We start from the raw sequence: 13,573 nt of genomic DNA, 5'->3' as shown, positions 1-13,573 counted from the left end.
AAAAATGATCACTTTAAAAGTCTACAGATTCTTCAAAATAGTCATTAAAGAATTTGGTAAAAGATGTTCATGGAGCTTAGCTCTTTTTAGAGCCTAGTCCTCTTAGTTTTTTTTGGAGAATTCATTGATACAAGAACCATTCTCATAAAAATTAATAATTTACTTAATATTCTCATTGCATCCAAATGATAGTCTACTAAGAGAAGTAAAACACTATAGTCTTTATTTATAAAATTGATTTCATTATCCCTCATTAAATCAATATTTATATTGAACAGCTCTAGTAAAGAAATGCTGAAGTTGTAATGATGGTTCTGAACAGTAGGCTGCAAAGAGACTGGAACATCTAAACTTGAAAGATTACAGAGAGAGTAATCAGATATATAGTGATTTTATATCCGACTCTAACGTCTATTACCTTTAGAATCAAGTGAAATAATATGTACACAATCTCCCTCAAAAGAGGAAAGGATTAGATTTATGGGTTGAAACTAATATTAATATGAAATCTAATCAAACTACATCTGAATTTAACTTATCAGTGATCAGAAGAGGAAAGGATTAGATTTATGGATTTGAAACTGTACACAATCTCCTCATTTCGCTTTCCATGGCTTCCATTTGCATTTGATGTGAATGCAAAGGAGAAAAGATATCAGACCAAATGTTTCTGTACTCTTTCCACCATTTCATGAAGCTGCCTCTCTCCAGCAAAATGTCAAGTGAAATATCACGATCCTTGATAAGTTTATCAACATGATTCACAAAGCCTTGAACCTTTTTAATCTGTTTTGCAATAACAGACAGATTTTTCTCCCGTTTAAGACATTCCACCCAATCTTTGGCCTCTTCTACGCGAGCCCAAAAACATGAATCCTGTGTGAGCACCGCCAATTTTGTGCGATTGACTCTCTCACCACACAAATTGCTATCATTTTGCCACTTTTCAATAGTTTTGTAGCGTTGATTTCTTCCATTTTCGAGGTAATGGCCTTGTTTCAGGTGTTTATTCGAGCGGTAATAGTGAGCAATGTCCAGGGGCTCCACAAGCTGTTTGTAGTAAATGGCAGCATAAACCCACTTGGGCTGCAGATGGAAATCATCAGGCAATTTGTTCATTTCAACCATTTGGATGAATTCATCCCAGAAGCGTGAGATCTTGAGCCTATCTATGTTTGCCCTGAAATCTTTAGTCCTATTTGGGTTCTTGAAAGAGTCATAGTAGCCAAGCCCCTCAGCTTCACAGCTTGTCTTGTACCACTCAATTTCAACCCTCGCACCTTGTATTTTTGCTGATTGTATGAACGCTTTGGCGCTGTTCAGGCTTGGGCTGAATCCAATCCTTACCGTGTCCATCATCAGGGTGTGCCTCTCATCACCAGGCTGAAATAAAATAATTTGTTAGTACCCAATTCAGAGTAAATAAGTATACCCAAGCTCACCAATGGTAGCCTCACCTACCAGTTAACGGTGCCAGTAATAATAATTAGCCAATTAAAAAGACAATCAATATTGTTTTAGATTAGTGTTATGTACAGCAGAGAATAAAGAATCTGAAAAAAAAAGTTGGAAGAAAAATACAATCTTAAACTGGGGAACAATGATATAAAAAGTAGTTATATCATCGTGAACCCTTTTGTCTATGACTGAAGTTGTCCATCCTAAACATTAGCATCTCTAATTTAGTTAAATTTTTTCCATTAGCCTATATGATATTATAAACTGTAACATCATTTAGCAATATTAGATTTTCACAATTCATATCAATGAATTCTTTTTTCTGAATATTGATTGTGTTATAGTTTTTGATTATCAATATTTGAGATTATATTACACAAGCAAAGAGAACAAAATTATGATAGATCATATGATGTAATCCAAAACATTGATGATATAAAACTATCACACAATCATACTCAAAAAAATGAATTCACCGTAACACCACTTTTAACCAGGTATATAGAGGCAGGTACAAAACTATCTGATAAAAGCTTAATAAGTTAACAGATTATGTTCTAATTGTTTTGAAATGGCAAGGGGGGACCATTCATAATGGTACATGTGCAGGTCCACTTTGTATGATGGGACAACTGTTTCTTTTGTCATGTGAACGAAACTTTCCTAGGTCCACATCTTTTATAATGCAGACAAGGAAAGCAAGCAGCTTTGCTAGTACTGTGGAACTAGAGAAGCGAACTTTTCAAAACCGTATCTGGCCTACAATTTCTATGGGCAATATACAACAGATTTTGGTCAGCTGTTCACATTGTGTATGTTATACCTTGTTATATGCAGGAAACTAATCAATAAAGGACATCACTTGGAGGTTACTAAGTTTGTTTTAATGGTTTTACACCACTAAACCTTTGGATCATGAAACAATCTAATGAACTTTCGCAGTCTATGTTAACGAGCACGAGAAGCTGTCTACGATCCTCATCAAGGCAGTAAGCTAGAGAAAAACAGAAACAAAAGATCTCGCTTGCTCAATAGTCCATCCATAACATTTGCAAACTAGTCATGTTATTCCCATGTTTATTATTGGGAGCTCTCAGATCAAAACCCTGAACAATGAAAAGCAACAAGTCGTGCTTCCCAGAATAACTTTTCTGCACGCCGTCTATCGAAATCCCAAAATTTTTAACTTTTTTTTTCCTATCTTCCCCACACAATGTTTAGAATGATACGAAATATAAACAAAAACACCCACTTGCAGAGACATTTTTATGTCATGTTTGGAGGAGGGAAAAATGCTTCTCATTTTACTTCAAAAACTTTCCCCGCTATTCTATACTTTCCAACAAGGTTCTGCTGCATATTTCACAAGAAATAAGGTTCTACTGCATATTTCACAAGAAACTGTGATTTTCTTAGGGATCTTGTGAAATATTGATTTTCTTAGGGATCTTTTGCTATTGTAAATTCAGATTCTAATGATAGATTATGTAGTGTGATTCAAAATGTTAATGCTAAAAATATATATATACAATTCCAGTAAAAAGTAAACTCATAACTTACAAATGATGAATTGTAGAAATCTAATAATATTAATAAATTGTAGAAATCTAATAATATTAATAAAGAGAGTTGCTATGATATGGATACCTGAATTTGGAGTCCAGCAGCTTCCAAAGCTATTGCAATTCCAAGATCGTAAGGCCTTTCTGAATCACTATATAATTGGCCAAGGTCTCCAACACTGTACAAGTTTCTAGAGTTATTATGCACTGCTTCCCCATACTTCAGATGCTCCATGAAAAACTCGCTGGAGGGACAGAGCTCCACATCTTGCAATGTGAAATCGAACATCTGCAGCACTGACACGCTGCTTTGATAGCAAGCACCACCCTTTTCTGAAGTGAAAAAGTAGTAGCCCAGTGGCCAAAAGGGGCTTTGTCTGCTTTCAACAAGTTGGCTCTTATCTGTGCACCTCTTTGCTGCAATCCTAGTATGGTGTAAAACGTCCCTCAGAAAATTACAAGACTGCTCATATGAAAGGGGGAAATGATTATGACTAGAACTATAAGCATGATTAGGATTAGGATTATGATGATCTTTCATATTTGAGTAAAGATAAGGTAGCAAGGCTCTCAAAGGTGGATTAATGGACTGGTAAGGGGCAAGCAGAACCCTGGGAAGAATATCATGCTTAGAAACTATGTGGCAAAATTCCCCACACCATTTTTCCCTACCAACAGCTTGAGCAAGCCCTTGATCTCCCAGTAAAGGAGAGCCAAAGGTCATACAGAAAGGGAGCTTTTTATTTCTCCTACGCCTATTCTTGTTGTCATTGCTATTAACCAGCATCCACAGCGTTGCGAGGGCTGCAACTGCCCCTCCTAAGCCATGGCCGGTCAAAATTATCCCCTCTGCTTTTCTCCCACAAATTTCCAGCTGCAACACAAAACCTTCTCTCTCAAACCGCTGATTAATTGAAATCAATTACTAGAAGCTAAGCACTGATAAATTGAAATCAAACATTAGGAGCTAAGAGGCAAATAAAAGTTGAATATTACGAACCTTGTCCTTCAGGTCAGAATTGTGTAAGATATTGAGAAACCCATTAAGAAGGCCCTTATGAATCAGAGCCGGCCCGCCATTGTTATCCCTCAAAGACCTAAACAGATCGGTATCTGAGTTGAGAATTTCTTCTCCATTGTCCACATTTAAGAAGTTATGGACAATATCAAAGCCGCTGAAAGCGAAAAATTGGACGTCTTCTATCTCACAATTAATGAAAGAGTTTCCAGATTTCTGAGCTCTGGTACAAGCCTCCCACGCCATGGTGGGTAGTCCGCTGGATACCAAGTATTTCCCAAGTGAAAAGCTGCCATCAAATCTGTAGACAGCAAAAACAAGTTATTCTTAATTGTAGAAGGCCTCTGATTAAAACTTAAACTCTGCAACAGAAATGGAGGCTTTAACTTACTGCGCATCGGGTAAATCGTCTGAATTCGCCATGAGAAACAGAAACCAAAGCTAGCTTGATCAAGTATCCAAATGCCCTGGGAAAGGCGACAAACTTATACTACTTGGAGCGCGACAATTTAGGATTGTGTTCTACATTTATTATTATTATTAATTTTTCTCTGGTCAATGTGGTTCTACCTCGTCTTCAGAGGCGACGGCTATACAGCCCCACCGTTCGGGATCGCTGGATGCCCTTCCCATCCATGCCATGCCATGCCATGGCAACTGCCGGCCCTGTTTGCACGCTTTCCAAGCCAGCCGCTGTCAGTCCCGTGAACAGTAAAGGGAATGAGGGGAGGTGTGTAGGGGTTTTTTAAGTGTGAGAATAGTGGATTATATTTATATTAAAGTTAAATTAATTCATTTTTTTAATATTATGTTCAAAATGTTTTAATAATTTTTAATTTTTATATTATATTTTATTAAAGTTAAATTAATTGTAAATTATTATTTTTGAAATTTCTAAGTGAAAATTATGTGAATGTTAATTTAACTATTTTTAATATATGTGATTAATTTAAAAATATTTGTTTAAAAAAAATTATAATATTTTTAACATAAATTAAAGCTTGAATTTATATGTTGATTATATGTTGATTGAATTTATAATTTTATTTTTTTGAATTGTCTTATTGTTTTTATATATATTTATTTATATTTGTAATTTAAAGTTTTAGTTCAGAATTGAATGTTATATTTTAAATTTGTTAAATAATGTTTCCTTTTCAATTTTAATGTTAAATATTATTTTCCTTATTAAATTTGTAACAAAATAATATTTCATTGTTATTGTTCTTATAAAGTATTAACTAAATATTAAATATTTATTTAGTTTTTTAAAATTTTAATAATAATTCTATTAAATATTTTTAAAATAAGAACTTTTTAAAAAAAATTTAAGGTAAATGATCAATTTTATGATCTATAGAAATCCAAATTTTACTTAATATGATTACAAAAAATAATAATATTTCATTGTTATTGTTCTTTAAAAATATTAACTAAATATTAAATATTTATTTAGTTTTTTAAAATTTTAATAATAATTCTATTAAATATTTTAAAAATAAGAACTTTTTAAAAAAAAATTAAAGTAAATGATCAATTTTATGATCTATAGAAATCCAAATTTTACTTAATATGATTACAAATAATTAATCTATCTCAATTTCTATTTCTATTGGTATTATATTTTTTATTTCATTGTATATTGTATTTAGTAAAAAATAAATTCAAACCACAAATATCTAATTATGTATCACAATTAATTATTATTTATAATATTATAATTTTTTATAATATTAGAATAAAATCAGATGAGTGAAATGTTTTTAGAAAATATTTTTTTAATTTTTTTGATTTTGATTTGTCCACTTTAAACAACCTGAAGCATGAGTTAAATATATTTAAGAAAATAAATATTGAAGATAGCTATTAAATTATAATTAATTAATTAATTATATCACAATTTGATCAACATATAAATTCAAACTTCAATTTATGTTAAAAATATTATAATTTTTTTTAAACAAATATTTTTAAATTAATCACATATATTAAAAATAATTAACATTCACATTCACATAATTTTCACAAAAACTTTAAAAATAATAATTTACAATTAATTTAACTTTAATAAAATAAAATATAAAAATTAAAAATTATTAAAACATTTTGAACATAATTTTAAAAATATCAATTAATTTAACTTTAATATAAATATAATCCACCCCACACACATCTCCCCTCATTTCCTTTATTGTTGACGGGACTGACAGCGACTGGCTTAGAAAGCGTGCAAACAGGGCCGCAGTTGCCATGGCATGGCATGGATGGGAAGGGCATCCAACCATCCCAAACAATGGGGCTGGATAACCATCGTCGTCTTCAGCGGGGTCAAGGAATATTTGGTACAATAAGAAAGAGCCTATTTTATTTTATTTTTAAAAATTACAATGCTTTTTTTTAAGAGAGGGATAAATTTTTTATTGAATACCAAAGAGAGCAAAACAACATAGGAAACAAAGAGAACTATAAAGCTTTATCCTGGTCCACAAGTTGAACTAGCAGCTAAGATAAATCAAGGGGAAGCATCCTATGATCAATAATGTTCCAAGCCAGCCCATGCTTAGAGGCCCATTTAGCCAGACAATCAGTCACACCATTCCACTCACGAGGGATATGCATAAAAGACATAGAATCCAGAGAATTGTATAACTGAATGATTTGTTGAATAACCAGAGCCAAATGCCAATCCACATGCACAAGGTTCCTTCTATTCAATAAATTCACAACCACCTTTGAGTCAGTCTCACAGATAATTCTTTTCTATCCACGTTGACAGCATTGTTCCATTGCAACCAAGATAGCCAGGGCTTCCATGAGGTTATTAGTATGGTAACCCTCGTATATAGAAAACAGAAATTGAATATCACTAGAACTATCACGCCCAACTCCCCCAATACCAGCTGGACCAGGATTTCCCCAAGAAGAACCATCAATGTTGATTTTAAGAATGCCCTCCTCAGGAGGAGACTAAGGCCCCTCACGATTAACATGCTGAGAGTGTTGCCTAGGTCTATTCCCAAAGCGATTGTGGGGGACTGAAGGAGTACAGCCCTGAAGAGGGGAGGAAAGGCGTGAGTAAATACCAGCATCTCTAGGATCGAAACCTCCACCAATGTCACATTTAGCTAGGAGTGTTTCATGAAGAGAATTAACAATTTTCCCCCACAGGTGCCTGATCTCAAATTACAATGTTGAAGTTTTGTATTTTTGTGTTAATATTATTGAGTCCTTTGTTTGTTTTCTTAAAAAAAATTTGGTGAAGCATTATATTTATATTAATAATAATTGCTTCAAAATAGTACTTTGTTAATTTTGCATAAATGTTCTTTTAAGACTAAATTATAATTTTAAAAAAGTTATGAAAGTAATAATATGAAGCGGTTATTTTCTATGGTGGAAATACATTTGTAAGTTTTATGTTAAGAATTTTTTGGTGGCTTTATTGAAAATATCTAATAATGTTTGATTATTTTAACATAAAAATTTCAAAACACAAAGTTAAAAGGCTTTGGCTAGAGGATGTTCTTGTCAAAGAAAATTGAAGACTGCAGAATAGATTGATAACTAATGGAAAGGTCATTGTGAACTTCATTGACAATCCATAGAAGTTGTTGCTTTATGGATTCTAAATCCTTCAAGATCCTCTTGTTAACAAATGTGCCTTGGATTTGAATGGGCTCCTTTGTAATGAGGAGATTACATGAAGCCTAAGACCTTTCCAAATCAAACATCTAAGGGGCACCAATCTTCCTCACCTTTTAGGACCCTGATGATCCATTTAGCACAAAGAAAAATGCCTAAAAATAAGTTAAGAGCATGCCCAACTCCTCAATGTTGTGAAAGAGACCAAAAATATCTCAAGTCCCATAGTGTAAGCCTTTATTCCTATCAAAAGAGGCTCAAAGATCATCTTTCAAAATCTTCCTAATATTCAAATGGAAATGTTGAAAAGGAACTCAACAAGAAGAATAACAAACATGAACGTTGCCTAGATTTGTAGAGCACCCAGGAACTTGATAGCCAAACAAAAAGGTATAGCAATATTGTAATTGAACTTCATGTCTATTCTAGAGATAACATCTTGCTATATAATGAAGCAAGAAATACCTAAAAAGACAATAGGCCACTTTGCGATTTTTTATTAAATGAATCTAATTAGCTAAGTTTAGGAAGAATAAAATTGAGTTTTTGGTAATTGAATACTAGATCTTGAGACCTAAAGACTATATTTCAAGGTAATGAAGGACATGTTTGATATTTTTGATGACCTAAATCACACAAGCACCATAAGTTTGGTAAATATACCTAGCCTCTCGTGAAAGAGACAAAAGACCTAAAGATATATCACCTTCCAAGGTTTTGAAAGTCTAGTCATGGTGATATTGCACAAGAAAAATGGGGGATGAGGATGTTCTAACAAAGGGGCCTACTATTTTTTTTTCAATCTAAAACTAATATATTTTCTAAATTGGTCCTATTTGACAAATATTTATAAAATAAATGCAAAAGATAGATATGAGTACATAAGAAAATAAGCAATTAATATCTAAGTTTCATTAATTCCACTCAAATTGTATGAAGTGATGATTAAGGGAAAAAAATAACATTTAGGTCAATCTCAAATACAATCGTAAATATTAAATAATATATTTTAAGGCATTTTTAAAATGTCAAATGCATTTGTCTATGAAGCTAACAACAACTTCCACGTGCACACAACCATTTAATGTGTATATTAGATTTGAAAATAAATATCAAATTAACATAAATATGGTCTAAAATTTTACTAACTTGAAACATCTTCTAATGAAAAATAACAACAAAGCACCTTAAATTATGTCAAAGGGTTCATTTAATTTAGGAAAAGTTAAAAAGTGCAAGCACTCCTTGTTATAGATTCGAGTCAATTTGGGTTCTTATTTTGTAACTTTACATTACATAAATAATCTAATTCTATTGTATTTTCTTCATTTGGAACTTGTTCTATACCAAAGAGCTTGATGAGTAACAACAACACACATGGAAGCATAGACACCTACATTATAACAAATAAGAGTTTTGAGTTTACATCTATATTAATATTAACAATCATTCAACCTATATTAAGGAGAGATTATTGCATTGCAAAAGTTAAATGGTAAGTCTAGATTATACACATATTCACATTTGTTTCATAATATTTCTCCAATTTACACTTGTGGAAATTTTTAGGATGTACAATATGGTCATTTTAACCATTAAGTTCTTGCAATGACCAAGCTTGTAGACACCATGCTTACAATTTATCATATTTGTATAGTCACTAGTTCCTCTTGAGTTGTCCATTAAAATCTGCACTCCAAGAGAATGCAATTTTTTTAAAGACTGGAAATGGTTCTCCACATCTCATTTTAACCATCTTCCACTTAAGAAAGCATATTTGAGCTCCTTACCTCATTGGTCTATCCTCCCTCGTCTCGATCTGAAATGGAAATACAGATTTAGTATGAAGAGATGGATCAATATGAGTGCACAAGTTTGGAAATCCAAAGCTGATGCAGATTCACAATTGCTAGCCTAGAAGGGTTTACACCACAAATTACCTGTTGGTGACAAATTAAAATACATTGCAGTGCAACCAATTAGATGCCCCTTTTGTTTGTATATTGAAAATATGAAACATATATTTTGGGACTACCCCTATGTGAAAAAGCAATGGAATGTTATCTTAAAAAAAATTTCAGCTATTTTTCACCATAAATAGAATTGGAAGGAAGCTCTCCTTGGTTTTGGCCTTCATAAGGATGTTATTGTCGATTCTATTAGGCAAGTTATCTTAAGACATATTTGGAAAACTAGATGCAGTGTTGTTTTTTCAGGCAATTATTTGTAGGAAAGAGGCATCTTAATGTTATACTCTGATGTAGTTTTTCAAGTTGCTTTTTTGTTGTCTTAGATATCAAATTTATCTAAAAGGAATTTGTCGGCCATGGCTCAACTATAGCAACTTAAAGACCAAGTGAATTAGCTTCAAAGTAACTGCCATATGGACCTTTGCAAAGTGTTTCGTTATGTCCTTTCAATGTAATGCCAGTTGTTTGGTAGTGATTTGTTTTATATGTTGAATCTCTCTTCCAGCTACCTCGTGTAGCTATTATTCTTTGTAAATTTTCTTTGTTTGAATTTTTTTTAAAAAGCTTGTAGACACGTGTGCTAGTATTCCATCCTACTTCTAATGATTTAATGTTATAATTTATAGCATGTATCATCTTCTCTAGATATTGGTGCTTTGGATTAGTAATTAACAAACATTATTGTGTGTGTAGGTCATATCATATATTAGGAGGACACTATTCAAGATATTCATTTCCTCTTATTGTTAGCTTCTACAAAATTATATCATTTTATTTAGAGTTTATTGTTTTAATTGTAGTGCTTATCAACATCAAGATGGAAACACTTGAGTTGGTACTTAATCAAGCCTACTTGTTGGAACTATTTATATTATAACAAAAATTCAAGTTGGATTTACATAATTGTTAATGTGAGTATTTAATTACATCATTTAAGTTCATTGAAGTCATTTATTTTTGTTACTTAAGGGGATAAAATAAATGCCTACATGTCATTTTTGTCTTTGCTTAGATTCTTTTTTTTTCTTTATTCTAAAAGTTTAGTTAATGTAATTGTTGATTTTGATTTTTTGTCATTCTCCCATTCTTATAGAAATTCAAAATATTGAGGCTATATATTGTAGCTATTTCTTTCCATTGAATAAATAATTTCATTTTAATTCTACAATTTTTTGATATTGGAAATTTTAGCTAATCTTTGTATTCAGCATTCTATGTATGTTTTTATCTAACTTTTGTAATCTTCTATACTTGTCTAGATCCAAAATAGTATGGAACTAGGATCTAATATATAAATAAATTATTCATTGGTACTTGGATATGATAATTAATTAGAAGACATTAAGATAAACTAAATGAATTTTGTTATAATAATAATGTTTATATTTATTTATTATTTAAATTAAGATATTAAAAAAAAGAAGATATTTTTATTAATATTTAAGACATACAAACATCTAAATTAAATATTGAGAAATATTAGAATTATTTAAAGAAAATAAAATAATATTCTTAATTTTCTAATCAGCTTTCTAACTTTTGAGTCTAATAAATTGACACACCTTACATTATTTGACTTAAAAAATTACCCAATTAAACATTGGAAGAAATACCATAATTTGATATTTTAAACTATTTTCAACATAATTAATAGTATAAAAGTTAAATAATTTTTAAAAATTATAATCAATAAAGCTACTTGTAACAAACTAACTATAGAATTAATGTTTAATTATTAAATAATTAAACCATTAAATATTTAAATAAATAGAATTCAAATGAACCTATGCTCATCTCTCTCCCTAAACTTAAACAGTACTATTTAATATGGTACCTTTCAAGCCAATTTTATTTATTGAAGAGTTTTATTTTTTAATATTTAAGACATACAAACATCTGAATTAAATATTAAGAAATATTAGAATTATTTAAAGAAAAGAAAATAAAATTCTTAATTTTCGAATCAGCTTTCTAACTTTTGAGTCCAATAAATTGACCCAACTTACATTATTTGACTCAAAATATTACCAAATTAAACATTGAAAAAAATTCTTCTAGAAACTGTAAAGTATTAATAATATTAAAGTAATCAATAGGAGACTTGCACAGTCCATGGTATAGGTTTGGAGCGCACATAGTTTCAAATTAAAAAAAAAAAATTAAAAATAATAATAATAATAACGAGGCAGTTTTACTGCTTATGATGTGAAATGAAAACGAAATGGGTATGCTTGTCTTTGTCTAGGAAGGTTAGCGTATGGTTCAGCAACAAGGCAAAACAAATAAAGATGCTGTATTGACGGTTAAGATGCACTCCTCATTCTATGGACTGAATATGCAATTCAAACGTAAGTTTGTTATCAGGGTCCAGTGCTCCGTCGGAGACTTGGTATCTTAGGATATCTTGAAGGATATTTCGAAGTGTTTATTTTAAAATAAACTAATATAAAAATCTAATAAGATAATTTATTTGGTGTAAAAGTATAGTGCCTTGAGATAATGGGTTACAAAATGTTGATGGGATATATGTACACATAGGACAAAATGTTGATGGGATATATGTACACATAGGTTGGAAAATATTATATATCAATTTTATGTTAGTTTTTTTATTTTATTTTTTTGGGTAAAAAAGTATGTTCTTAGTATCATAGTGACATCTTAAATTGAGAAATTGAGATGTATAAATGTATTAATATGCTGAAATGATTAAAGATCATTTTGACAAATCTATATTGATCTAAGTAGGAGATAATTTCCACCGTAAGTCAAATTGTGATATTGTTATCAGGGCTTATCACCCAAATCCAATGAGTATTAAGTGTTCTATTTATTCTCATGAGAGATGGATTCATGTTGAATCACTACTCATGAAACATGGGTCAATGAGTTAGACTCAAAAATCACACAGTTAAATCATAGCAATATCACAAATTTATATTGATTTTGTTTGGTGTGATGTTTTGATAGAGATCTATACTCTAGAATCTAGAATTGATTTGGTTATTAAGGTCTATGACAAATAACTCATGAGATTTGTAGATATGGGGACGTACTCATAGTTGTGATTTGTTCTAAAAGGTGAAATTGAGTCTTACACATGTGATTTAGTCTATTGTAAAATAATGGTACATAATTTTCACAACTTTGACTTTACATACATTTGACAAAGAGAGACATGCATACTAGCACTATTGAAGGCTTTCTATGTACAAAGAGAATTGTGAAACTTCTTCAATGACAATTAGGCCTCAAAATCGACATCACAAAATTAATATTGAAAATTGAAGCCTCAAGATTGATGTCACAAAATTATATTGAAAAGTCGTGAATGGAGGATGTTTTGAGATATTGATCATTGTATCTAATGTAAACTAAGATTAATGCAAACTTGGATTGATAAATAACTTGTAGGTGTTATTTTTAAAATGAAATGAAATAAAACTATAATCTAAGAAGTGATGGATGCTGATTGATGAATAACCCACAATCAATAGAAATGGGGTAAATTTTAAGGTAGCAAGTTTGTGAAAAGAGTCAAATGATTGGTTGAACTTGCATTAATAACCTCTAACAAAAGTGGAATAAACACACGAGGTTCTTGAGTGTGAAATGCATATTTTTCTCCTCTATATTCCCCCTAACTTTGGTGTTTGCAAATCTATGTAAGCACACCAAAGTACATAATAAAAGCAAACAACAATTACAAAGAGGATATATAAAATTCAACACTTCCTAAAATCTGGTTGCTTGAACAAAATGTGTGTCAATTTTTTCATAAGTCCACAAAATTGTTGAAGGAAAGTTGTAAAAAACTTATGAAAATTGTGTAGAACAACACAATAGTAATGTATCCCCATTGTGTGTGTACTATGAAGGATTAACATAGCTCAAGGAGGAAAGAAAAGTTAAAATGCATGCTA

At 30.9% G+C, this 13,573-nt stretch overlaps 1 protein-coding gene across 1 annotated transcript; it reads right to left on the bottom strand.

Moving 5' to 3' along the window:
• Positions 1 to 201: 201 nt before the first annotated feature.
• Positions 202 to 4,606, bottom strand: PAD4 (alpha/beta-Hydrolases superfamily protein). Its single transcript, XM_089829089.1, has 4 exons — positions 4,430 to 4,606; positions 4,021 to 4,339; positions 3,106 to 3,894; positions 202 to 1,383 (listed from the first exon to the last, which is right to left on the bottom strand). The coding sequence occupies exons 1-4, from the start codon at positions 4,459 to 4,461 to the stop codon at positions 568 to 570; spliced, it is 1,956 nt and encodes a 651-aa protein (XP_089685215.1). The 5' UTR covers positions 4,462 to 4,606; the 3' UTR covers positions 202 to 567.
• Between the last annotated feature and the right edge of the window lie 8,967 nt (positions 4,607 to 13,573).

The sequence above is a fragment of the Cupressus sempervirens genome, chromosome 5 (assembly GCF_028749045.1).
Source record: "Cupressus sempervirens isolate cs-2001-9-10 chromosome 5, ASM2874904v1, whole genome shotgun sequence".
Taxonomy (NCBI): domain Eukaryota; kingdom Viridiplantae; phylum Streptophyta; class Pinopsida; order Cupressales; family Cupressaceae; genus Cupressus; species Cupressus sempervirens.
Note: the sequence above shows the minus strand (reverse complement) of the source record. Positions and strands in the feature narration are given on the sequence as shown.